Below are 26,338 nucleotides of genomic sequence, written 5' to 3'. Positions count from 1 at the left end.
CCAATGGTCGGAGATGGCCCAAAGCCGCGAAAGAAGTAGAAAAGGAAGGGTGAGAAGGGGAAGAGCAGGGTATTAATGGCATAAGAAAATAAGAGCTGGACTGCCAAATCTAAAGGGGACGGATCCCAGCGTCAACAAGAAGACTATCAACATGGCTAGTGTGAAAGGCACCATTGGCTAAATGGATACCACGATGTGAACCACGTCCAAGAGGAGCAGCATGGAAGGGGCAGCTGATTCATAAGCTTGACAACCATCGTCCAGATGGGGCAGAACTAATGCCTGGTAAAGGCGGAGAAGGCTCTGCACCTGCAGAGGTGTGGGCAAGAAAGTGGACAACATTGAGTTTATGAAGACAGCCAAACTTCAGATGGCGGATAAGGGACAACCAAGTAAGTATGCTGTCAAAAAGAAGACCCAAGAAACAGAACTGAGGGACCACGGTCAGGTGTTGAGCATCAAGGTAGAGCTTCAGATCAGGATGGACCGCCGTACGGTAACAGAAATGCACCACCCTTGACTTAAAGGGAGAGAACTGAAAATCGTGCAAGAGTGTCCATGTGGAAATGCACAGGATGGCACCCTGGAGCTGTCATTCCACAGAAGCCACCATGTGGGAGCTAGTGAACATAAAGAAAACATCCATTTAAAGAGCAGGGGGTGACCAACTGTCTGGCAAAGCCCACAAGACCATTAACAGTGATTAGAAAAAAAAGGACACTTAATATAGAGCCCTGTGGAACGCCATTCTCCTGGATCCATGGGGAGCTGAGATCAGTGCCAACCCAGACTCTGGGCAACTCTTGTGACTGGAACCTGTGAATAAAAATTGGGAGGGAGCCCCGAAGACCCCACTCATGGAGCGTAAGGAGGATGTGATGGCGCCAAGCTGTGTTGTACCTTATGAAGATCAAAGAAAACTGTGACAAGATGGCAGTGCTGGGAAAAGGCCTGCTGAACTGTGGTTCCCAACTGAAGCAGATGATCAATCAGAGACTATTCCTCCCAAAAGCCACACTGATAAGGAGATTAAAGGTCTCAAGATTCAAGGATCCAATTGAGCCGACAAGTCACCATTCGTCCTAGTAACTTGCATGGGACATCTGTCAGGCTGAAGGGCCAGTAATTATCATGGGACGACAGATCCTTGCCAGGCTTAAGGACAGGAACCACAATACTGTCTCTCCATTGAGGGTCGAAAATGCCTTGGGGCTAAATACGGTTAAAACCTTGCAGGAGATATTGCCATTGTGGAGGTTTGAGGTGTTTAAACCATTGGTTATGGATGGAGTAGAGGACAGGTGCTGAATCGTGAGAAGAGAGGACCAGAAGAAGCTCCCATTCAGTAAAAGGTTCAGTGTAGATTCTGCCTGACATGGGGTAAAACATAAGTGGAAAGCTTCAGTCTGCTGTTTCCAGTGGAGGAAGACAGCTGTGTAGGAGGCTGTCACCAATGCCGTTGCAAAATGGGTCACGAGGTGTTCCATGAGAACTGATGGATCTGTGCAAAGGCCACTTGAAAGGGCAAGGCCAGGACTGGAAGACTGCCACTGATAACCTTGGAGGGTACAGAGTGTAGCCAATACCCATGACAAAGGGACAAAAGAACTGGACAGGAGACAAAGCATTCCCAAAAGACACATCTGCTCTGTTTGATTAAGTAATGGGCTTTGGCACGAAGCCAACTACAGATACTAAAACCGGTGAAGAACGGGTGCCTCTTAAGATGTTGCAAAGCATGATAACGATCATGGATAGTGGTGCCAAAAGCCATGCTCCACCATGGAACTGGCCAACAGTGAACAGGGCCTGTCAAGCAGGGAATGGAAATTCTAGCCATGCAGATTATCTTATTGGACAGATCACAGATGACCTCATCAATACAATCTGACAAAGAAGGTGAAAACACGACCTGGAAGCATGATGGAAAGCCCAGTGGGAAAACCTGGTCATTGGGAGGCAGGAAGGAACAAGAGAATCAACCAGAAGTGGTCACTATCACAGAGGTCATCATGTGGCGACCAGTGTAAGGAAGGAAGAAAGCGAGGGGAAGATAGTAAAAGATCAATGGCAGAGAAAGTCCATATGCAGCACTAAAAAGAGTATGGGAATCATTATCAAGAAGGCACAGGTCATGGCCCACAAAAAATTATCAATGAGGAGCCTCCAGTAGATGAACAAACACTGCCCCACAAATGCTGATGGGCATTAAAATCCCTAAGGAGTAGGAAGGGAGGGGGATGCTGCTGAAGGAGGGCAGTTAAGGCAGTAGATGTAGGTGGCCTGTCAGGAGAAAAAGAGAGACTGCAAGCCATGACAGCAGATTCCACGTGGATCTGAAGAGCAAATGCTTCCAATGTGATGTAAAATGGGAGACATGTGCTCACATCTGTACAGGCTAATGTGCAGATGCCACTGGAAGCCCTCAAAGAGCTGAATGGTTCTGACAGAAAGCACAGAACCCATAAAGGGTCAATCAGTAAAATGAGTTCCTGGGAAACAACACAAGCTACCAAGTAAAAGGCAATAATGGATTGCAACTCTGGGAGGTGAAAGTAGTATCCATTACAGTTTCATTGAATAATCATGGAGCGGGTATCCAGATGGGAGGCGAACAGGCTGGAGCCAATCTTGCCACCAGAACACCGTCCATCACCAACGACAATGGGGTAACATCCACAAATAAGATGTCACACTCCGGTTGTGACAGGGGAGATGGCGCATCTGGGGACACTGGGCAGTCTTATCCTGGGACTTTTGTTTCTGCTTTCTCTCTTTCAAAGGTTGAGGAGGGCAGGGCACAGAGGGAGAGCAAGCTTCTGCAAGATCTGGAACCGAAAGAGAGTGGGCAACCTCGGGGTGCACAGACTGTGTGTCCCATGGCTCCATGGCTGAGTTCTGGTAGCAGGCCTCTGGCCTGAGACACACTGGGGGGGGGGGGGGGGGGGGGGTCGGGAGGAAGCCCCATCATCATCAGGTGCAGAAGAATGGGGGCACTTCTTCAACCAGAGAGGGAGATTGACAATCGGAGGGGAGATTGTGGGAACCGCAGGAGAGGGAGGGAGGGGAGAGGAATGGAACTGGGGTATGGAAGAGGGAGGAGGGGAAAGGATGTAACAGAGTCAAAAGTACAAATCATGAAATGGAGTCTGTCAGTGAAAAATAGATGATCCAAGGACTTATATTCTTGAGTCTTCTTTTCTTTCTTGTAATCTGGTGATTGTGACGACTTACACCCATTAGTAGTGGAACACAGAGGCTCCCCTCATGCAATGGGTGACCACAGTCACCACACGGAGGGTCCGCCATACATCGGGAAGACATTTGCCTGAAATGCTGGCAGTGAAAGCACCTCATGGATGGTGGGATGTACGGCTTCACGTCACACCAATAATACATAACCTTTGCCTTCTCTGGGAGGGTATCTCCCTCAAAAGCCAGAATAAAGGCACTGGTATTGGCATGGTTTTCCTTACGAGTTTTCTGCACACATCGAACAAAATGAACACCCAGTGGGAAGTTCCTCATCAGTTTGAGCGATGAAGTCCCAGTAAAAAATTACTCCCTGGACCAGATTCAGAGATTGGTGAGGTGCAATAGACACTGGGGAATAACCAAGACGATCATAAGCATAAAGAGCTGCAGACTGGGCCGCAGAAGCAGCTTTGATCAGCAGGAAATCCAATTGCATCTTACTGAGCAACTCCACTCCACTGAACTTGTCTTTCATATTTTCCACAAAAAATAGCGACTTCATGGAGGTGAATGTGTCCCAATCTGTCCTAGTACAGACCAGGTGGCAGGGAAGTGCTTAACTCCAAGCTGGTGAACCTGGACCTCCTTCCAGGGTGTAACCAAGGAAGGGAAGGCTGTAGGTCATAAGAAGCAGAGTTCAATGATCTGTTACCACCCGAAGAGATGGCCGTAGGAGAATGGCCAGATTTTTTGAGCTAGACACACTTCATGTGCAAAGCATTCACCCTGATACCACTCACTCCAATCAGGGGCTCACTCCATGGGTGCCACCCGGCCACAGCAAAGGCCATGTGGCACCGCAGCTGTTGCTGGGAATTCAATGCTCCAGAATGACAAGTAACCACTTCTAGGAACACATGGGGAGACAACAGTTCAGGTATCAGAAGTGCGATCCTTGTGTTGTCAGGGGGTAATCCAAATGGGTACATAACCGCCCCACAACACGAACTGGCTGCATGTGCTAGTGACCTAGTGGGGTAGAAGAGGGCTATGGCAGGGAAGAAAGTGGGGAAGGAAGGGAGGAGAGGAATCCACACTGAAGATATCAGGGAGGGAGTTCCTCACCAAATGGCTCACACTACAGACAGAATATTTAGAAGCAGATGTCAAATCCCAAAGAGGACCAAAAATGATGAAAGAGAAAAGGCAAGGGAAGCAAAACTGCAAAGAATACAGGAAATCAGGTGGATAACCAAGTCGATATAAGAAAACCGAGAGAGAGGTAGAAGGGGGCAGTGGGGAAGGAGCAGCAAGGATAGGGACAGGTGGGGAAGTGTATTGAAGTTGGTGGTACTACGTTTGAGCACTTACTCTAAATGGAAAAGAAGAGTAGTGTTTGTCTCAAGCCATAACCACAGTAGCACGTTGAGTCATCTCCTGCTCAATATGTTGGAGGAAAATAATGTTGTGAATGGGGTTTCCAATTACAAGTTATGAAATACTGACCTGTTCCACCCTCACAGCATGGAGGTGGGTTCCATGTGCCCTTGGATATTCAAAGGCCATTGAGAAGCATGTCATAAATTACAATTGTGTACCAATTTCTATTCCTTTGATAACAGCGCCATCCGTGGTGGAACGAAGAAAATGCTTCAGACAAAACGTACACACATTTTGTGTAGAATCATAATGTGTAATAAAAAATGCACAGGTTGGAGTGGGGGTCGAGTGTGGTATCATTGGATGGCCCCCCTTCGAGACAAACAAATTGGAATTATAATTTTTTGTGATCCAATGTCTAGTTTTCAAGATATTTCAATGTCTTCAGTTAAAATGAACATCCTATATACAAACATAAAGGTAATTAGAAATAGAATTCTAAGTAATTTTCCATCTTGTAAAACAAATACCATCAAAATGTTTCTGCATACCTGCTCTCCGTCATCGAGATTTTCACTTGGGGGCTTCAAGTAACCTCTTCGTAATGTTGTGTAATCAGGAAGCACATAGTCACGAATTATTGTGTTCTCTGGACCTCTTTTGCTTGCTATTTCCATATCTTTATAAAAATTTTGTGAGACAAAACATGAATCCTCTTTAACTTGATTCACAACATAAGTCTCATCCATAACATGAAGCTGTCTGTTGAAATAATAAGCAAAGGGATAATAACAAGTCAGAAATAAGGCCTTGCATGGAAATAAAAACCACATTCTGTATTTACTTACCTGTAAGAAATTATTTCCTTCAAATGATTTGTCAATACTTTTCCACCCACATCAATTCTTCTTATACCCTGCTTCAGTTTTTTACCCTTTATGTAAGGTACAACATGGGTAAAACTATAACCAGAATCTACAAGCAGGCAGCAAAGAGCAGCAGGGTTTTCTTTGCTGTAATGATAACTGCTCAGGTCACCAGCTGTAATACATGAATCAGTTCTTATCCAAGTAATCATAAACAAGTTGTATGCATTAAATAACCTAATCACTAAGTAGGAAACTTAAAACTAAATCTTTATCAAGGTGTTACCTAATTAAATGGGGTGTACCTCAAGGGTCAGTGATGATGCACCTCCACTTCATTTCATATGTTAATGATCTGTGATCTTAAACACAGATGTTTATAAAAAGCAAGGAAAAATTAACACTGCCACAAATCAACTGCACAACTGGGCACAGTGGAAAATAACATCCCCCCCCAATACATACATAAAAATTCACCAACGTACAAAACAGAGATCTCATTTATTTCTAACAATGATCAAGCAAATAGCAACAGTAGAGAAGCTAAAGTCTTAAGCTTATGCCCATCAAGCTGTTAAAATCAGAATGATATATAGACTAATGGAAAACAAAATAAAGCAAAAACTGTGATTTGCTGTCTATCTGGAACCCTGTAGTAATGGGAAAATGGTAATGGGTGCTTATTATGCTTACTTTCATACTCCGCTTAAATAGGGGTCATATTTTGTAGAAAGCAGCTACCAGCATTTCAAATTGTATTCGTTCACCATAGTCAAAAATTTTCAATCCCTCTTTCCAGCCATTGTGAAAACAGCGAAAGTTTCATCACTGATAGAAAAAAAAGTTGTTCTGATATAATATCAAACTACCAATCTGTGTCATGGGGAGTTTGTTTTAAGAAACTCTAGTAAAACTTCTTTATGGACGGCTCATAAACTCCATAAACAAGAATTCACGTCTTACCATACAACAACATGGCTTTAAAAAGTCTCAATCTATACACACAGCAATTTTTAGTTTCACAGAGGGAACCTTAAAAGCCCTCAATCAGCATAAAACAGCTGTAGGTATTTTCCTAGACCACCAGTGTCCTGGAATTTAAAATACTGCTTGAAAAACCAGAAAGACAGATACGAGCTGTAGCACACTACTAGTTGTGTTCATAACTAAAAAAACAGCAGGTGCAAGGGATGAATTCAGTAGGAGTTTGACACTCTGGATAAAACAAGAAACAACACTTTTCTTTCAGACTGAATTAGCAGTAATACATGGTGTACCTCAGGGCTCAATCCTAGAACCACTACTCTTCTTGATTTATGTGCACACCTTTTTTGAAACAAGCACCCAAAGAACTATCTCATTTGCGTACGACAACAGCATATTGGTCACTGGATCCAGCCCCACAAACACAAACTCATCCAAAATACTGGGAAAACTGTATGTGTTATTCTTCATTTACTTCCACTGTCTAACCAAATTTCTATTGAAACAAGATTAAAAAATGAACCTCTAGAAAACGTAAGTATATGAAAATTTTGATTCTGTGGGTTCAGCAGGACTTAAACTGGGTCATATGTGTAAATAACTAGTCCAAGAAACCATAGTATGTTTGATATGCTCTAAGAATATTAGAGTCTACAACAAGCAAAACAATAGCACTGCAGGCATACTATGTCCAATTCCAGTCATTGCTCCAATACGGGGTCATTTTTGGGGGACAATTTATGTAATAAAATTGTTATGTACCCAATATTTAAAACTAAACTGGAAACATTCCTCACAAAGCACTGTTTATATTCTGTTAGTAATTTCTGAAAAGGCATACAAAAAAGTTACTTAAGCAATTAGATTGCACACATAACAAAAATGAAAATTCCTAAAAGGAATAATATGTAAACTAAAGGAAAGGCAAACTCTCACTTGTAGCTGCCTTGATGTGTGGCACATAGAAACACAAAACATAAAACAGTATTTACACTAGCTTTCAAACTCTCACTCTTTCTCTAGCAAACACACACACAAACACACACGCACACACACACACACACACACACACACACACACACACTAGCAGCTGCAGCAAGAATGAAAGATGAAGGTAGAAAAAGAGTAGGAAACAATGCACGGGGCAAGGAGAGGCTAATAGGATAGTGTGTGGCAGCTTTTTTTGACAGATGACTCAGTGGTCGCACAAGATGAAAAGATTTCAGAGGGTAGAGCGTGCGCTGTTGTGCGACGACGACGTCGATATCTCCTGTAAGGCATGTTGGCGGCGTTCAATGCAGTTGCCTGTGCAGCAGCTACACACAGAATGAGCGTAGCGCGAGAGCGCTCACTTATATACTGTGCGTGGACTTAGCGTTTTCACAGTGGCCAGCGGGAGTGTTATCCTGGACGCGCATACTGGGTGTTCTAGGTATGCACGTCCCCGCTGGCGCGCCGCCAACGCCGAGCCAGAAGGCTTACGTAACCACCGTCTAGCCGATAAGCGGGCAGTCTGGCAGCTGGAGGCCGAGAATGGGGAACTATGTTTTATAATTTTTTCCAACTGTTGCATCCTTGAGCCCCCGGTTCAAGATGTACCCTTGTCCAATTAGTGGCTGACGCTACAGATCTTTATTTATGAAAATATACGGTACAATCACCAACAAATTTTACATATTCACATACACCTTTACCTTTAATCCAAATAAATACAGATTCATTAGGATTGAGTTTTCTTTTGTTACGTGTATACAATACATGTGCGCGGCTTACGTGCGTGCGCGCGACACACACACACACACACACACACACACACACACACACACACACAGAGAGAGAGAGAGAGAGAGAGAGAGAGAGAGAGAGAGAGAGAGAGAGAGAGAGACTGCATGGTTGGAGGGTGGAAAGAAGGATAAAGAGTGGTAGGAGAAAGCAGTACACAATGTGGACAGGGGAGGAGTGTTGTGCAGAGAAGGGAGAAGGTAATGTGAGGCTGCAGGAAACTGTCCCTGTCTGCCCTGTCTCTCCTTTCTTTTCCTCCTCCCCCCCCCCCCCCCCCCCATTCTCTCTTTGTTCTATATTTTCTACACTCTGAACTACTTTCATCTTCCTGTGCAATTAATGAGACATCTGTCAAAACACCTGCCCCACGCAATCCTGCTACCTCCTCCTCACTTCACGCATCCTTCCCTAGCCCCCATTTCCCCCTATCAAGGCAACAGCTCTCAATAACTATTAATCTACAGTCAGCCTCACTGTGGCTGCTGGTGTGTATGTTTGGGCATCTGTGCAATTGTGTCTACTTTTGCTACAGAAAGAGTAAGAGCTCGAAAGCCAGTTTAAATACTGTTTTCTGTTATGTGTTTCTTACACCAATACACCAGACATCAGTCAGCTACAGGCTTCAAGGACAGATATCTAATTTTAATCTGCCTACTAATTTAGGAGATATTGTGTATTACCATGACCTTACTTTGACATCTTCTAAACAGTTACTGATAAACTTAGATTACAAAAATATCCCACCTACATTCTTATTCTTTTTTTCTGATGTTGAATGTTAAATTGGAAAAATAAAAAAGTCAATCACAAATCAGCCACTTTATAAGTTAACCATCTTTAAACATGTATCTACATTAATGAAAAAAATTCTTTTAATTGAATGAATTACACAAGGGCAATAGTTCTATAAAATGTATTGTAATATTACTCCTGAGCTACTCTTTAATATATCTCTTTTTTTATTGCTACTGGTTTTGAGCATGAAAATGAGCAATGCTTGAAACCAGTAGCATTAATTAAAAGAGACATACAAAAAAAACAGCTGTGGTGGAATATTATTATACTGCATTTTATACGATTTTTAGCTAAGGGATAACATACACAAGATATGTATGGGTTAGAGACTTGGGACTCTAACCTCACAGTCAACAGAGGCAGATAGAAGTAGCAGACATGACACTCTTAAAACTGATACCTGATTACAAACCAATAGATCAGAAAAAGAATAGTAAAATTTGAAATGAATTGGGCATCAAAAGCATATTTCAGAAAACAGATGAGTGTGGAAGAAAAAGACATGAACACATTCAAACCATGTCAAATGAATGAATAATTAAATTAATAAACGAATATGAACCTAACTCTACATCTGTATTCCACAAGCCACCTCATGTTGTGTGGCTGAGGGTACTCTGCATATCCATGTCGCTTCTCGCTTTTCCTGCGCTAGTCACAAATTGTTCATGGGAAGAACAACTGCTGGTAAGCCTCCGTGCGGGATCAGATTTCTCCAATTTTATATCCTATGCCTTTTCGTGAGATGTAAGTATGAGTAGGCAGTATATTGGCTGACTCTTCCTCTATAGTCCGTGAGACGAGTGATTGGTACTGACAGTTCCGGCGGGTAGACGGCGCTGTTGCCGAACGTGGCTCACAGCACGCATTCTCTATCAGCAGAAATAAAAGCGAGACAAAATACAAGTCGTATTGGTACGCTTGAATCTATTTAAAATTGATGCTTGAAATATATTAACTCGAAAACTGATAAGAGCTATTTAGTACAAGTATCTAAGATGCTGAAACATAATAAAGTTATTTGTTTAACTTCACAACTGAAATGAAAACTATTTTCGCAAGTTGTTGAACATTAGCAGTTTTGGTTTCCATTGTTAAGTATTAGCATTATTAATTTGTCCTACTACAAGCTACAGAATAATTGGTCAGTGTATTAAGAGTTATAATCTGAAGAAAGTACTCACAATATGATGATCTGGTGGTAGATCGATAGCAAACTCCCTCCTTACATTCCTGAATACGTTGTAGTTACTGTAATGGAAAAACACTACTCACATCACTGTCAGAATCTGATTTGACATTGTCTTCCTCAGCACTACTCGAACTATCACTGCTCTCTCCCAGATGTATAATTAAATTTTCGATGCATTCTTCCACAACCCCTTTGGTTTTGGCCACCTCTCTGATGGCACTTGTAGTGCTGTTTACAAATTTAGCCCACCTCTCGCTTGTCACTTTATTGATAGCTGCTGGAAGGAGAGTTTCCACTTCAGAGATTGTGAATTTTTTATTGTTTGCAGTAATGTAATTTTTTATCTGCGCCCACACTCCTTCAATTGCATTGAAGTGACAGTGGTATGGAGGAAGCCGAACGATTTCATGCCCGTGCCTTTTAGCAATCTCGTCAATTACATATGTTGGAAATTGGGGTTTCTTTTGTGCCACAATTTCGAGCAGTTCCGCCTTCCTTAAATCTTCTCTGACATCTACTTTTCGCCGTTTCAACCACTGAATGATATCGTCTTTTTTTGTTGCCAAGGTTGGTGCCTTATCGTGAACAATGGAATGATAAGGCGCATTGTCCATAACAATCACTGATGGACTTGTCAGATTCGTCATAAGCGATGTCTCGAACCATTCTTGAAATACTACACTGTTCATTTCTTCATGGTAATCTCCCGTCTTTTTTGACCGAAACATTTTCAAGCAGTTTGGTACAAAACCTTTCGATGTTCCTGCATGTAAGACAATAATACACCCTCCTTTGCCAACAGGTACTGCCATTGTCCCCTCAGGCGTTCCATCATTCCAGCCTCTACGTAAAGAATGGCTGGCATTGACCAAGTTTCATCTAACCACACTATACTTTCGAATTCCACACCCACGATCCTGCGCAGAAATCTGCACCGCCATGCAACTACATCTGTCCTTTCCATTAATATTTTGCGTCCGTTAAACAGTGAATAGCTGAAGCCTATGTCTTTCAACACTGTACGCAATGAAAATTTGCTCCCTTTAAAAAGATCGTCTTTCTGAAGCGACACCAGTAATTTAGATAGAGTGGGATGTTCCCTTCTCTTATAATAGCTATATATATGATGACAAATAGCGTCTTTCTGAAAATCGTCCAAAGCTGTCACCTGCTTATTTCTCGGTCGCTTCTTTCCTGGTGTGTGCAGCTTTGTTGTGCCACTCTCGTCACAATCTACACTATACTGTTCTTTCCCTATCTTTACAACAGTGTTCTTACTTGTTTTCAATGCTGCTGCAGTTCTCTTCACAACCTGAACAACAGGAATTAAGGGCCCACCTTTGTCCTTTTCTTTCTCAAAGTAATCCCTCAAAGAGCACACGAATTCACGGGCCTGGATGTGTAGCACACTTTTCTTCCTCCGTTTCACTTCTTGTGTTGGGCTGGTACTACCCGCCGCACTAGACATTGTTTACAATGAAACATAAACAAAGAAACACTAAAAACAACAAAAACGAAATAAACTGCGAATTCAACTTCAGACAAACGACAAACGACCGCCCCGCCTGCACGTGAGACACTGGTAAGTTTCATAAGCGCGCGCGACCGGTTTTCAGAGCGGCAACGTGGCCCTTGCTACCCGCTCAAAGTCAGGCCGTCATTGGCTGCCTGCCTGCGGTCGCTAGGCAACGGAAAGATGCTACCGAGCTGTCAATACCAAGACTCGTCTCCCGAGCTATAAGAACACACACTCTCAGATCTTTAACAGTAAACCACACCATGAGGCACAATGCCTCTCTTGCAGCATCTGCCACCAGATATGGGAAAGCATATCTAAAGGCTTCTGCACTTGCTATATGAACCTGCAATGAAATGAAATAATGTTCTTTGCAATTTATCTATTTCCTCTATACATTCTACCTCATAATGATCCCAGACTAACAATATTCAAGTATGGTCAAATGAGTGTTTTGTAACATACTTCCATTGTCAATGGATTACGTTTCCCAATGAATTTCAGTCTGGCATCTGCTTTATTCAGGATTAATTTTGTGGTTCTTCCACTTCAAATAACTCCACACACACACACACACACACACACACACACACACACACACACACAAATATTTCATGGAAGTAACTGCTAAAAGTCTGTTCTGCAATCAAAGCATCAATCCTCTGTAAGTCTTCCTGCCTTTTGCTACAATCCACCACAGCCGCAAATTCTTTGTATAAAACAGTATTACCTGTAAAACGCCTTAAGGAACGTCCAGTGTTATTCACTAAGTTGTTTACATATACTGTGAAAAACAATGCTCCTACAGAGATCCCTCAGCACATGCCCAAGGTTAATTTCACGACTGAAGACCTCTCTCCGTTGAGAATGGCATGTTGTGTTCTGTATGCTACAAACTGTTCAATCAAGTCACACAGTTGGTCTGACATTCCACAAGTTTGTATTTTGTTCATTAGCTGGCAGTGCAAAGCAGCATCAAATGCCTTCTGGAAGTCAAGGAACACAGAATCTACATGTGTACCTGTTCCTACTTTGTTTTAGTCTCGTGGACAAACAGAGCGAATTGGGTTTCACACAATCATTGTTTTCAGAACCCATGTTGATTCCAACAGAAGAGATTTCTTGTCTCCAGCAATGCCATAATCTGTAGTTCTGTGTGTCTACCCAATGACTTTGCTTGAAAATGGAAATGACCTGTGGCTTTTTTTCCAATCAATAGGAATGTTTTGCTCCTCAAGAGACCTATGGTACATTGCTGCTAGGAGATGGGCAAGTTGTTTCACATACCTTCTGTAGAGTCAAACTGGCATCCCATCAGGTCCAGCGGCCTTTTCTCTGTTGAGGTATTTCCTTTGCTTTCCTGTTCCATGGTCACTTATTTCAGTGTCTGTCAATCTGTCACTCATGCAATGATTTAAAGGAGAAACTACAGTGTGATTGTCCTCTGCAAAACTGTTTTAGAGAAAGATGTTTAGTATTTTTCCCTTTTCTTTGTCATACCATTGTAGTCACAGAGCATCTGGACAGATGACTTCAATCCATTTACTGAATTAACGTAAGACCAAATCTTTCTAGGATTCTCTGTCAACTCAGTATACAGAACCTTACTTTCAAATTCCTTGAACACTGCATGCATGGCTCTCCTTACACTAATTTTGATTTTTTGTTTCGTTTCTGATTGTCTCTGAGGCTTTTCCTATGTTTAAATTTGCAGTGAAGCTCTCTTTGACTTCATAACAGCTTTCTAACAGTTTAGCCATGAGACGTCTTTTCCATCCCTCATAACTTTGCTTGGCACATGCCTATCTAAAGCGTATAGTAGAATGTTCTTGAATTTTGTCCACTGATAATCAACATTTTCATTCCTGGAGATGAAGTTTTCATGTTGGCAGGTCAAGTAATCTGAAATCTGTTTCTTGTAACTCTTGCTAAACAGAAAGATCTTCCTACCTTTCTTCCTATTCCTAGTTACTGCCATATTCACTGATGCTGTAACAGCTTTATGGTCACCGATACCCCGTTCTATGCTAAATGAGTTGGAAAGTTCAAGTCCATTTGTCACCAGTAGGTCTAAGACACTAACTTCACAAGTTGGTCCTCTGATTAACTGCTCAAGGTAATTTCTGGATAAGACATTTTTATATTTCACATGACTTCCTGTCCATATTTCCCACTCGAATCACTTGAGTTTTCCAGCCTATAGCTGGTAAATTGATATCTCCAACTAAAACTATAACATGATTATGAAATTTTTGCAAAGCATTCTTCAAGTTTTTCCTCAAATGTTTCACTTCTGCACCTGCTGAGGCAGGGGTTTATAAAAGCATATGTTGATCATGTTTTTTTTTTTTTTTATCTCATTTTGTTTGACACTGTTCACTGCATTAGTTCGAGGCGGATGTCCCATGACACTCGTATGAGTTCAGTGTTGAGCCATTGACTCAGTTTTTTATTTCAGAGGGTAGCTATCCCTCTGATCAAACACACTGAGCTACTATGTTTGATCAACCTTTAACATGGCTTCACCCAAATTATTTTGCATCCTGAATCTATACCAGTCTTATTAGATATTATTGTATTTTTTATGGCTATAAACACAACACCACCACTAATATTCACTCTCTTTTGTGATACACATTCCAGTTGGAGTTTAGAATTTCATTGCTGTTACATCTGGTTTCATCCAGCTTTCGGTTCCTAGTATTACACTAGTATTCTGTGGGCACTGTTATCATTGGGGCCTCTTCAAAGATGCTTCTGCATTTAACTAATGCTATATTAACATTTTATTTCTCTTATCTGCTATGATGAATGTTACTCTTCTGGAATTGGAACACATCTAATCAGGCCTGAGGAGGGATTTTTCTATTCTAACAAGGTCACACATGAATGCCACACCAACTCCACTACTCTAGTAACTACTACATGTAGTATATGCCTGACCAATAACAGGAGGTCCTACATTTCTCCATCCAATATTGGAGGTCAAGAAATCTGCATTCAAAATCATCACAGAGTCTTCAGAGCCTCTGGTTTAAGCCTTCTACTCAGCTCCATACCAAAGGACCAAGAACAGTTCTGGGAAATATGCTACAAAACGATAGCTCTGTTTCCACCCAGTAAGCAACACTAACTGTCTTCATGCAGCAGGTGTCATTCACGCCTAAACGAGCCACGATCTGTAGCCAAGTGCACCCAGTGCACTCAATCGCTACCAGCAATGCCTTGAATAGATATGTGTGGAAATGTAAATGGATTAATAATTGCTTGAATAACTGGAAAAATTTCAAAGGTAATTTATGAATCTGTGCACAATCTTGGTTGAACTTTAACTGATACCAATATCAACAGACCTTTAATATCATTACATTCAAGGTCAATAAACATAATATGCATTACATACTGCTGCACCACCGCAACCATTGAAATAGTCAATCTGTTACAAGATGCACAATATTTTTAGTATAATTAAACAAGTTCAGTAGGTGTCTATCAAGTCTGATTCATTACCTTCACATTAATTCCACTGTGTTTAGTCTTGATTGTGACAGTGTAGATGCGAATACAGTGTAAATTAGTCTTGTCTGCACCAAACCTCTCGATGCAGGGTCTTGTCAGCGAGTGAAATGATGAACAGATAGGAGTTACCTTATAACCATGTGAATAGATATTCCTTTTCTAATAACTTTTTATAATACAAGTATTTTTAATGAACGGTTAAAATACACGTTTTTAACAATGCTGGTATGACAGATCCAAGCATATATCCGTATGCTACCATTTCCCGGAAAAAAAAGGCGAAGATACATGAATTAATACATTGAAGAGCATATTTCTTACTTTGTTTCGTAGTGATATTTAACGATGTATCAAAACATTATCCATGCCACAAAACAACTCATTAATTTACCTTTGTCGGTGTCTATAACTCATTCAGTCAACATATAGCTTATATATAAGAAAAAAACGAAAAAATAATATGATTCAATACAATTGCCCCCCACTGTGCACTGACGTCATATGGAGGTGCACAGTGCCTGAGCTTATTTTCCTTTTTGAGGTTTAACAAACCTGGCTGGTATGGGCATAGCCTTTATTTTCGGCCACTGGAGTTATCCTGAATGGTTATCAATTTATATGGGCTTTCAGCTTCTTTTAAAGTTTTCTCTCCTAACAAAGTGCTTGCTGTAACCATATAGTCCCATTATTGTCAGTCAGCATCTGCAGTGTTTAGTTTGTGAAGTATGTGCGCGCAGCCCAACATCCGTTACTGTCACACAGTTCACACTCATGTTTAGTACAAGGCCAGTGTCCGTGTCATGCATTTGCATTGGCTTTCACTGGACAAATCTGTGAAGCTCGTTTTCGGCGGTGTGATCCTTTGTGAAATCTTCGATGCGGTGACAACTGGTTTCCACATCAGCAGCCCGAAGAATTTGTTTCACCTCGTTTCTCTCATTTATTCAGTGGGGAGACCAGCTGTAAGGTAAGTCCTTGCTGCTTTTACAATGTCATTGAGCACAGAAAATTCATATTACATGAAGTATTGCCATTTCTAGTTTACCATGCGAATACTATGTTTTGAGTGCCTTTGATACAGTTGCATTACATAAAGTTTCTGTAGTGTCCTTTTCACATACTGAACATGTAACATAATAAAATACAAATACAATTACAAAATGCATTTATCCTATTCATTTGCCGACAAGCCATTATCGTCATTCATATACATTATAGTCTGTATATATTCTCTCCCTTTTTATACATAGGGTCATTACTTGTCATTTGGTTTTAGAACATTTTGTCAGGTTTCATTTTCGTTACATTATGCGATTCCAGTTACATAAGTACACATTTTATTTTCGTTTAGTTACTCATGCTTCATATAACACTCATACAATAATGGATTCTGTTTTCATTTATAGCATAAAGTGATTCACATTTCATCTCAATTTACAGTGACTTCTTGTCAGAGCATATTTATCAATTAAAAAAGAATCAAAGAAGTAAACAATAGTCGCTACAATAGATTCTACATGCTGCTCAGATAACCACGCATGGCCTCGCCTCTCTAGCATTCTCCAGGAAGTATCTACACAATGCAGGGTTGAGAAAATTGCACGGAAAGGCATTTTGTGCTCAAGTACGTCTCGGTAGCAGACTTAACTGTGGTCCCAAGAACAAAATAGTTTGTTATTTATAAACACAACTTAAATGTGATGATACCAATTGTATCGAATACTTATTCAGTGTTTAAAGTTCAGCTCAATATTTACTTGTTATGTTGACTGCACAAAAGATAACCATTTCATATGCCGAGATACACAATCTGGATGTGGTTTTTAGGTGGTTTTCCACATCCCGATAGGTGAATACTGGGCTGGTCCCCACGTTCCACCTCAGTTACATGGCTTGCAGACATCTGAACACATTTGCACTATTCCATCGACTACATTTGACGCAGACAGTTGGGGTACACTAATTCTGTCCCGGGGGGGCGGGGGGGGCAGGAAGGGCATCCGGCCACCCCCTTAACCATTAACATGCCAAATCCGATTTACGATGGCTAGCCCTGCATAGCTGCGGGACAAGGCTCAAGCAATAGATAGATAGATACATATGGATATAATGTTTATAGCAGAGTAGCTTAAATAAATATCTCATAGTTTAGTGTCCCTTTCCTGTGTATATAATCCCTTAGCTTATTTTTATATGTATGTATTGTGTAGATAGTAATAGTTGTAGTATATATTCTCTATTAATTTTCTATTTCTCTATTTATTCAATAGGCTTTACACGTGCTAGTGGAGGCTGTAGCTCATCAGGTTAGTTTGTTCTGAGCACTCCAACATTTCCAGCTGTGGCTGCATGGCGCACACACACTTGCAGTTTGTTGACCAGCTTGCTTCCCAATACGCATGTGCTGCGTCGTTCTGATACCGTTTGTGTCATGGGGAGTTGTGTATTCCATTGCACGCTACCATGCATTTAAGATGTTCATTTATTTGTTTACAACTAGGCTAAGCGCAAGGTGAAGTGTTGTATTTAGAGTATCGTCATCTCTAGACACATAAAGTACAATTCTTCCTTCTTACAACCGCTCATCTTATCGTTTACATATTTGACATATAAGAAAAAAACATACAAACCATAGTTTTCCTTAACAACTAAAAACAGAAATTCTGGAATGTGACTTTCCAGCAGGCTAAATCTAATATTATTATACTTACATACAACTTAGAGGGTATACAGCCCTTCTTCATTATCTAAACATTCTCAAGTCTTTTGCAGGTAAAGGCCCTTGTCTTTACCTGTGTTCATGTCTATGCTCCTGCACAGGGGATTTTAGTAATTATGTATGGTCCAGTGTATAGTAGTTGCCACTTACGGTTCAGTTTTCCAATTTTTGTGGATTTGTGATGTGTTCTAAGTAACAACCTTTCATCCTATATAAAATTGTGTTGTATGTTTCAGCTTTCTGTCATAAATTCCTTTCCTGTATATCCTCATTACTTTGATACAGATCATCTTTCACAGCACTAGCTTGATCATATCTGATGAAGCAAGTGTCGATGAAGCAAGTGTCAATCAAGCTCGTGCCCCCCCCCCCCCCTCCCCTTTCCTCCCAGGTCACAGAAAGGGGGCCTACCATGACCAGTTTAAAGTTTTGTTGCACGGTGGCATCAGTGTCTGCGTTAGGTGTCACTTCTACTATGTGGACTGTTGGTGTTTGATTTTGCCAGTTAATATCCTGTGAGGCTCTCGACTGAAATTCTCTTTGCCTTTGCATGTTATTCGGCATATGTACGTTGCTTTGCTGGACGAAGTCCAGTGTCTGTGGATTATTCGGCTGTTTGGTATTGTTTTGTGTTCGTCAAGCGATCAGATGATTACTGCTGGTAGCTTGTGTCTGTATATATTGTACAGGCTGGCCATATGTTACTTGCCCATTATAGTTGTTTTTGTTAAATTTTTGCCTGTTTCTTTTATATCTGCCCTTGAATTTATGGATTTTGCCATTGCCACTGTGATTATCGTTATTATTACTATAGGTCCATGTACGGTAAGGTTGCCATCTGTGTTGTACTATGAATCCGTTGTTCACTTTTTGGTCTGTAAATCCCTGTGACACTACCTGCATATGGACAGGCTTGGGTTGTACTGATCTCTCTTCATATATCAAATCTATTGAGTCCAGGACACATAGAAAGTATTCGGTGTCGTGTTCCAGAATGGTAATGAGTTTTTCCCAAATGTGGGCAGGTAGACGGCTCTTTAAAATTTTCAGCACGTCTACTTGTGATACTGGGTTTGTCCCGTATCTGGTTTTTTCAAATATTTGTCAAAACAGCCCCTTAAGCTTCCATGTTTGCTACTGAATGGAGCTAGGTTGAATACTTCAGGTCTGAGCCTCTCTTGTATAGATTCAGACCAAAACTTATCCAGAAAGGCTCTCCCAAAGTGTTCATAGCAGTGGCAACGTTCCACCATGTCCGTAGCTCATAGCAGAACGTCACCCTGTTTGTATCCGACAACAAACCTAATTTTCTGATCTTCCGTCCAGGTATGAGGTAAAACATTTCGAAATGGTCTGATAAAGACCATGGGGTTTGTTCTTTTCCCAGAAATTGTCACCGAAGTAATCCTTCATCTGGTAGTAATATTGACACACACTCTGTGATGTCAGTGACAGGCGCATTTATGTTCGCTCGTGGCGGAACACTTGGCGACTGCGCTTGCTTGAAGAGTACAATTACCGGCAAGTGTTGTTGCATTCTGCAATCTTCACTCTTTTCCTTCGATGGTCTAGCCATGTATTGTAGGTAACCAGTGAAAATATCTAACTTCTCTAAAAGCATGGGTTTGTTTTCTGTCAAATATTGTTTTGGAATGTCAGTAGTTTTAGCAATACTGCCTCGTAACCTCTCCCATTCTTCCTTTAAACCTGAGTCTATTTTAGCTGGAAATTTACTTTCTTTCTCTTTTAGAGCTTGCTCCACTGTGTCTGCACAAATCCTGCACTCCAACACCACGCCTTCAGCAAGGGTGCTGCCCCTATCCAGCATCCCGGCTCCAGCTGTTTTGTTATTTCCTTTACATCTGCACATCTCTTATCTCTCTGTTTTTTGGTAAATTTTGACTCTGAACTTAACTGGGCCACTCTTAGACATAACTTTTGTAATTCTGTAGGCAAGTTTTTCCACATGTCTTGCAGCGCACTGACTGCGTCTGTCACACTTTTTATCAACGCATCCACTTGGGATTGCATCTCCTGAGGTTTTGTAACTCATCTGCAAGCTGCTCTTGTTTATCGTCCAAGAATGATACTCTTTCCATTAACGTATTTATATTGTGGGATATATTGCTAATTATTTCTTGTTTTAGTTGTTTACATGGCTCTGTCAACTTCCCGGATAGTACATCAGTTAATTCAGTGTGTATAGTTTTGCTCACCATACTTGAAATCGTTAAATGCCTGATTTTGCTGTGTACACCCATCTGATATTTTCCTGTTGTTTTGAGAACTGCTGTGTCATACCCTTAAGTAGTTGTGTCATTTATTGCACCAGTTGTTTCAAATTGTGTAGCTCACTAGTATTTACAATGTTTTTACGAACTGTTCCCTGTTCTTGTATTCTTAATGTTGTGAGCAAATAATCAAAGGAATTTTCTATGTTGCGCCCTTCAGTTTCACTATTTGGAAAAATGTTTCCTGATGAGAACTGAGAAACTGTCTCATCGAGTATCATAAAAGTGACATCATGATTAGTTATATTACCACTGTCATCATTTATTGATAGTGAAACACCAACCGTGTCGTTTAGGTTGCCATCGGCCAGTTCACAAGTTGGCGCATTACCTTCAACTGCCGCCAAGCTCAATTAAAGTAGGTTTAGCTGTGTATTCACAAATGAACCTGATTATTATCTGACACAGTCTTATAGAATATGAATGACTTATCTTGCACTTTAATGCTAACTTAGTACACATTTTCATCTTTTCTGTAGAAATGCACTTTCCGTAAAGGATATTAATTGGAAGGAAAAGAGATTATCTACTGCCAGAGAGACGGTGCCAAGCACGGCCGTATAAGCATACAGCATAGCAGCTTTCTACCTTTACCGCTGAAATCAGCATTCCCAGCTCGTCTTGTTTGTAGGCAGAATTTAATTTTAATTCGCTCCTTCAATGTTTTTATCATTCCCAATCTGGTGGTTATGTAACAGATACAACAAACATTTGTACCTTGTAAAACAATATGAATCATTTATCTCAAACATTTTATTTCAACAATTGAAAGATCTGTTCATATTTTGCTTGGCGCCGTCACTGAATAGGTATGTGGAAATGTAAATGGATTAATAATGCTTGAATAACTGGAAAAATTTTGTAGGTAATTTATGAATCTGTGCACAGTCTTGGATGAACTTTAACTGATACCAATATCAAGAGATCTTTAATACCATTACATTCAAGGTCAATAAACATAATTTGTATTACGTACTGCCGCTTCCAGTAGAGTGCAGTACCAAATAATCACCACTACCAATGGAACTGTCAATCTGTCACACAAAGCACAGTATTTTTTGTATAATTAAACCAAGTTCAATAGGTGTCTCAAGTCTGATTCATTACCTTCACCAATTCCACTGTGTTTAGTCTTGGCTGTGAAAATGTCGATGTGGGATGGTCTTCCGGATAACGCATAAACTATTCTTGTCTGCAACCAACTCCTCGATGCAGGATCTCAGCATCGAGTGAAATGATGAACAGATAGGAGTTGACCTTCTAAACATTTTACAATACTTTGAATGAATGGTTAAAATACACATTTTTAGCAATGCTGGTATCACGGATCCAAGCATACGTCCGTACGCTACCACTCAACGAAACAAGGGTGAAGATACATGAATTAATAAATTGAAGAGCGTATTTCTCCCTTTGTTTCATACAGATATTTAACAATGTATCAAAACATTATCCTGGCCACAAAACAACTCATTAATTTAGCTTTGGTGGGGGGTCTATAACTCATTCGTTTTACATATAGCTTATACATACGAAAAGAAAAGAATGAAAAAGTAATATGATTCAATACAGCCTCCTCCACACATTGAATGAGTCGCACCTGCAAGCAGAGTGGCCACTGAACTCCTTTCCCAACCTGCTCACAATTTCCCTGAGGGACACAATCACCTGCTTAACACTGGAGCTCTGAATGACAAGCAATCCCACCCTCTCTTCCTCACAAGGAAATGCATGTTGGGAATCTTAAGAAGAGATTGACAAATCAGTTGTAGTCTAACATGAAACTTGAACGCAAAGATGTATAAACCAAAACTGGACCTGACGATGATGGTAAGATCACCTGATTGCTAAACAATCTATGGTGTTGATTCAATGGGCTTAGTATCAAACATACCAAAAACTTGTATTTGGAATTTACAATGTAAAATAGCTTAACTCTCATTTCCACATGGGAGTTAAGCTGTATAACAAACTTCCCAAACAAATAAAATGAACTACTAGAGTAATAATCTTTAGTGTATTTCATGATTGCTGTTTATCTATTGACATGTACTTGACTGTATCATTAAAGCGCAGAAGCGCTGTAACAAATATGTATGAAAAGGTCGCGTGCTGAATCACGGCGGTTTTGGTTCGGGGCGGGGGGGTTGTCTTGGTGTTCAGTCTCTATTTGAACTAGAAACACAGGATAAAAAGTTCCTGGTTTACCCCAGACCAGCAGCCATTTCTATAGTCATTTGAGCATCTGTCTTACTGTACCTATGTTACAGTATATTAAGTAAGGTTTAACTGTAGAACCCGAGTTGCCGCAAAGCCAAAATGTGCAAGCTGGTTAACTCCTTTTGCAAAAGATTTTAACTAGGCTAAAATTAATGCTCAGCTAGTTGGACCATTTGTATGTGCATTGTTTGATTTTATATGCAAAAACAGATCCCCTTGTTTGGATTTTATGTGCAAAAACAGTTATCCTTAAATAAGCAAGGAATGGAGTGAGACCAACGGTTCAAATTTGGTCTACTGCTGTATCAGACCTTGGTCTACTGCAAGTTTTAACCATTTGAAAAATCTTGATTTGTTTAGAGTTTACGTGCAAAAAAGGATTTATATATATATATATTTATTTATATATACATATATATATATTTTTTTAAGCAAATTACACTTGTATGAATCAGTTCAAACTTTGTATAAAGTAGATGAATGTTAAGCTGAACCAAATTTTTTTCATCCAATGATCTTCATTTGTTGTCAAGCTACAATGGTTCAAACTAAAGCTAAATGTTGCACGTAAAATTCATTCTTATGAGAACTGAATACGCAGTAATGGTTCAAGTAAATCAAATAAATGAAAAATGCATTCTTATGATAAAACTGAAAACTTGCTTTCAGATATCTAGCTTTGTCTAAGATAAGTTTCAATCATTTGAAAAAACCTTGCTTCATTTAGATTTTATGTACAAAAACACATTTTCCTGGGAGGTTCTTAAAGCATGTCATTTCTGTAATTTATAATTATATTTTTCTCTGAGACATTTAAGTCTCTTCTTTATCTGTGATATTGATTGAAGCAGAAGAAATGGATTGAAGTTTGTGTTGGGGAGGGCTCTTAACTTGGGTAGTTCGTGCAGCAATATTAATCATCATGCTGTGGTGGTGTAATGGTTAGCATTTCTGCCAAGCAAGAAGACCCGAGTTCAAGTCCCAGCCGCAGCACAAATTTTAATCCATTTCTTTCTGCTTCAATCAATATCTGTAATTTATGCTTGTATGAATTGGTTAAAACGTATTGTGGAGGTAGTTAAATGGATAAAGTCAAAACGAATTTTTTTAATCCCATAACCTTTATCCATTGTCAAGATACAATGCCTTAAAGTCGAGATAAATGGAGTACATAAAATTCATTTTTACATGAAACATTAACTGAATGCAGAGAAATAGTTTAAAGTGAATCAAATCAATAAAAACATGCATTCTTACAGTAAAACTGCAAAACTTGCTTTCAAAAATCTAGCTTCGTTTGGATTTATGTGGGATTTTTTTTTTGAGTGCACTGCTTTTATGTTTCAAAGTTCTGCAAATCAGTTCAAATTCTGTAGGAAGGTAGATAAATACATGGAATTAATTGTCATAATGTTGTTTTGTGAGAGCTTTATTCATTGCTACGATCCATGATTTAGCTATCATAAGTAGGACATAAAATTCAGTTTTTCATGAATTGCACTTGCTGAGAGGGTTTAAAGTCATACAGATGATAAAAAATATATTCTCACAGTAATCATAAGAAACATTTACAAAAATCTTTCATCATTTGGGTTTTGTGTGTGAAAAATCACACGTTTGCACACAAAATTGTGCTTTGTACAAGTGTAATTCACTGTAAGTGCTGCATTTGGATATAATTAAAAACTAGTTATTATGGGTATCACTTCATTGTTTACACGTTTAAGATTGTATTTCCCAGTGGCTTAGAATCATTGAAAAATCTTTGGACAAGCAAAACAATGCCTGTACTAAACAAGAATTACATCCAGCCCTGTACAAAATGATGTACTGTTTGATCAAGCATTTACAACTTTATCAATGCCCATGCAGAAAAACTAACCTGAAATTTGCTACAAAAATAATTGTCAGAAAAAGGTCACCTTAATTCTAACCAGTAGAGAATGTTTTCTGTATTTTCTTCAAAAACTACTTGCTATCTTGTAGACATCCTATTTTCAGGCAAATCAAGCTTTAGTTCAATTTTTGTACAGCACTGAGAAGTTGAGTCATATTTTGTTGTGCACACATTGTTTTGTAGTTTCTCTCTTTATTTCAGCCAACCATATTCATACTTAATTCTGACTTGTTTTTGCAACAAAATGTTTGTGCCAAAATTACACACAAGAGGTTTTCTAGTGGCAGTTTCTTAATTTTCAATTTTTATTAGTGCATAATTTAAATAATCAATGGCAAGACTTTTAAGACAAGAGATAATAATTAAATGTATGCTTTTCAGTAGTTTATTACTTGTTGTGGGAATCATTCAGCTTGCAGTATAGCAAGTTTTTAAGGAAGTTCTCTAAGTAATACGCTCGTACCATAAGTTTATCCAGGTGATAGAGAAACAGTTGACACATTTTTACCATAATCTTCACATTATATTTAATATTTGATCAAATACCATATTCATGTTTACTGTTATTTTGCACACGGCATTAAGGATTTATGGTTATTTTTCATATGCATATATGAATAAAAATGTGTGTAACTATAAAACAAATTAAATTAAAACAAAAAATTAAAAAACAATAAAAAAATTAAAAAATATGAAATAAAAGAGCAAAATAATAAAAATAAAAATTATGAAAAACAAACTAAAAATTGTAAAAAAGGTCTCCTGCAGTTATGCGATCTGGACGTGATGGTGAGGCTTGCTTATGTGCTCCGAGTACTCAATAGGCTATACTGGACAGGTTCAATCATACCAGTCGGGTAACTGTACAGGAGCCAGACTAACAATGCCCAACCCAAGCAACACAGTTCAAAAAACAGTAAAAAGACCTATATCAGATCAGCCATCACCCGGGCCACCAAAAATCTACATCTGTTACCAAGCTATGGCAGTCTAATGTCAAAATTATGGCAGAGTAAAAACTGGGAACTACAATGAAAGCTCCTATCACAGTGCAAGAAAAGGTGAATATGTCCTGGACGGAGTTAGGGATGTGAAAGATGAGAACTAGCTTTTCGACTTATCTATATCTTACAATAAAAACATCTAAACATATTCACACCTTTTCATGAGTCAACACTACTTCCCTAGTACAGTGCGTCCTATTAGCTGCCAAGTGTTGGCACACCTGCATCTTGCAATGTACAGACAGGGTGTATACGAGGACAAGGAAAAAAATACACTTTCTCCCGGATTGAAAACACAGTTTTTCCGTGTTATTAAGTAACAGTATATTTTCCCTAGGAACCGTAAAATTTATCAATCCTTTGAATGGTTATGTTTTTATACACGGGCGTAGAATTTCCCGGCACTTTATAAAACGAAACTCTGGGAGGAAAACCCCTTTTGGAAAGATTTTTGATGTGCAGCAACATGTACGCTGCATATTTTTGTATTACGAAAGTATAAATTCGAATTCCACCAAACACCGCATGTTACTTTCCGAACCACTGTAATCGAGATTGCGACGCGTTTTTGTAAGCCTGTCATAGCTCACGTCACGTGATCCCGCCACCCGATGACAGCGGATATTCAGACCACAGGACAAGTGGTGTCAGTTAATAGTAACATCACTGTTAAGTAGCGCGGATACACAAACTGGAAAGGTAATGTTTTTAATTAATATAAGTTGTGTTGCAAAGCTTTCACACACAATATTGGTCTCTAAGGTTAATAAGCTGCATAAGAAGCTAAGCTTTCACATGTAATGTTGATCTTTTTGCGCGTGTTGCTCTTTAAGATATATCACACAAATGTGCCACTAAAATTTTTAGCCGAGCCCAGTGACTTGCCCTGAAAGTTTTCCACAAATTAGCTACCGCAGAAGAGAGAGCTTCCCGTAGCACTACATCAATTTGCTCATGATAACGACATGAATGTCTGGG

General features: G+C 39.8%; 1 protein-coding gene across 6 annotated transcripts in view; it reads right to left on the bottom strand.

Annotated features, from left to right (window-relative positions):
* Positions 1-26,338, bottom strand: part of LOC126482326 (actin-related protein 6) — a 114,675-nt gene that overhangs the window by 52,217 nt on the left and 36,120 nt on the right. For all 6 annotated transcript variants that reach the window (XM_050106374.1, XM_050106377.1, XM_050106375.1 and 3 more), the window contains 2 exons: positions 5,424-5,616; positions 5,127-5,337 (listed from right to left, as the gene is read on the bottom strand). In XM_050106374.1, the coding sequence (XP_049962331.1) occupies positions 5,127-5,337; positions 5,424-5,616 (404 nt within the window). The remainder of the gene's footprint in view (positions 1-5,126; positions 5,338-5,423; positions 5,617-26,338) is intronic.

Source organism: Schistocerca serialis, chromosome 5 (genome assembly GCF_023864345.2).
Source record: "Schistocerca serialis cubense isolate TAMUIC-IGC-003099 chromosome 5, iqSchSeri2.2, whole genome shotgun sequence".
Taxonomy (NCBI): Eukaryota; Metazoa; Arthropoda; class Insecta; order Orthoptera; family Acrididae; genus Schistocerca; species Schistocerca serialis.
This window is presented reverse-complemented; position numbering and strand designations above follow the sequence as displayed.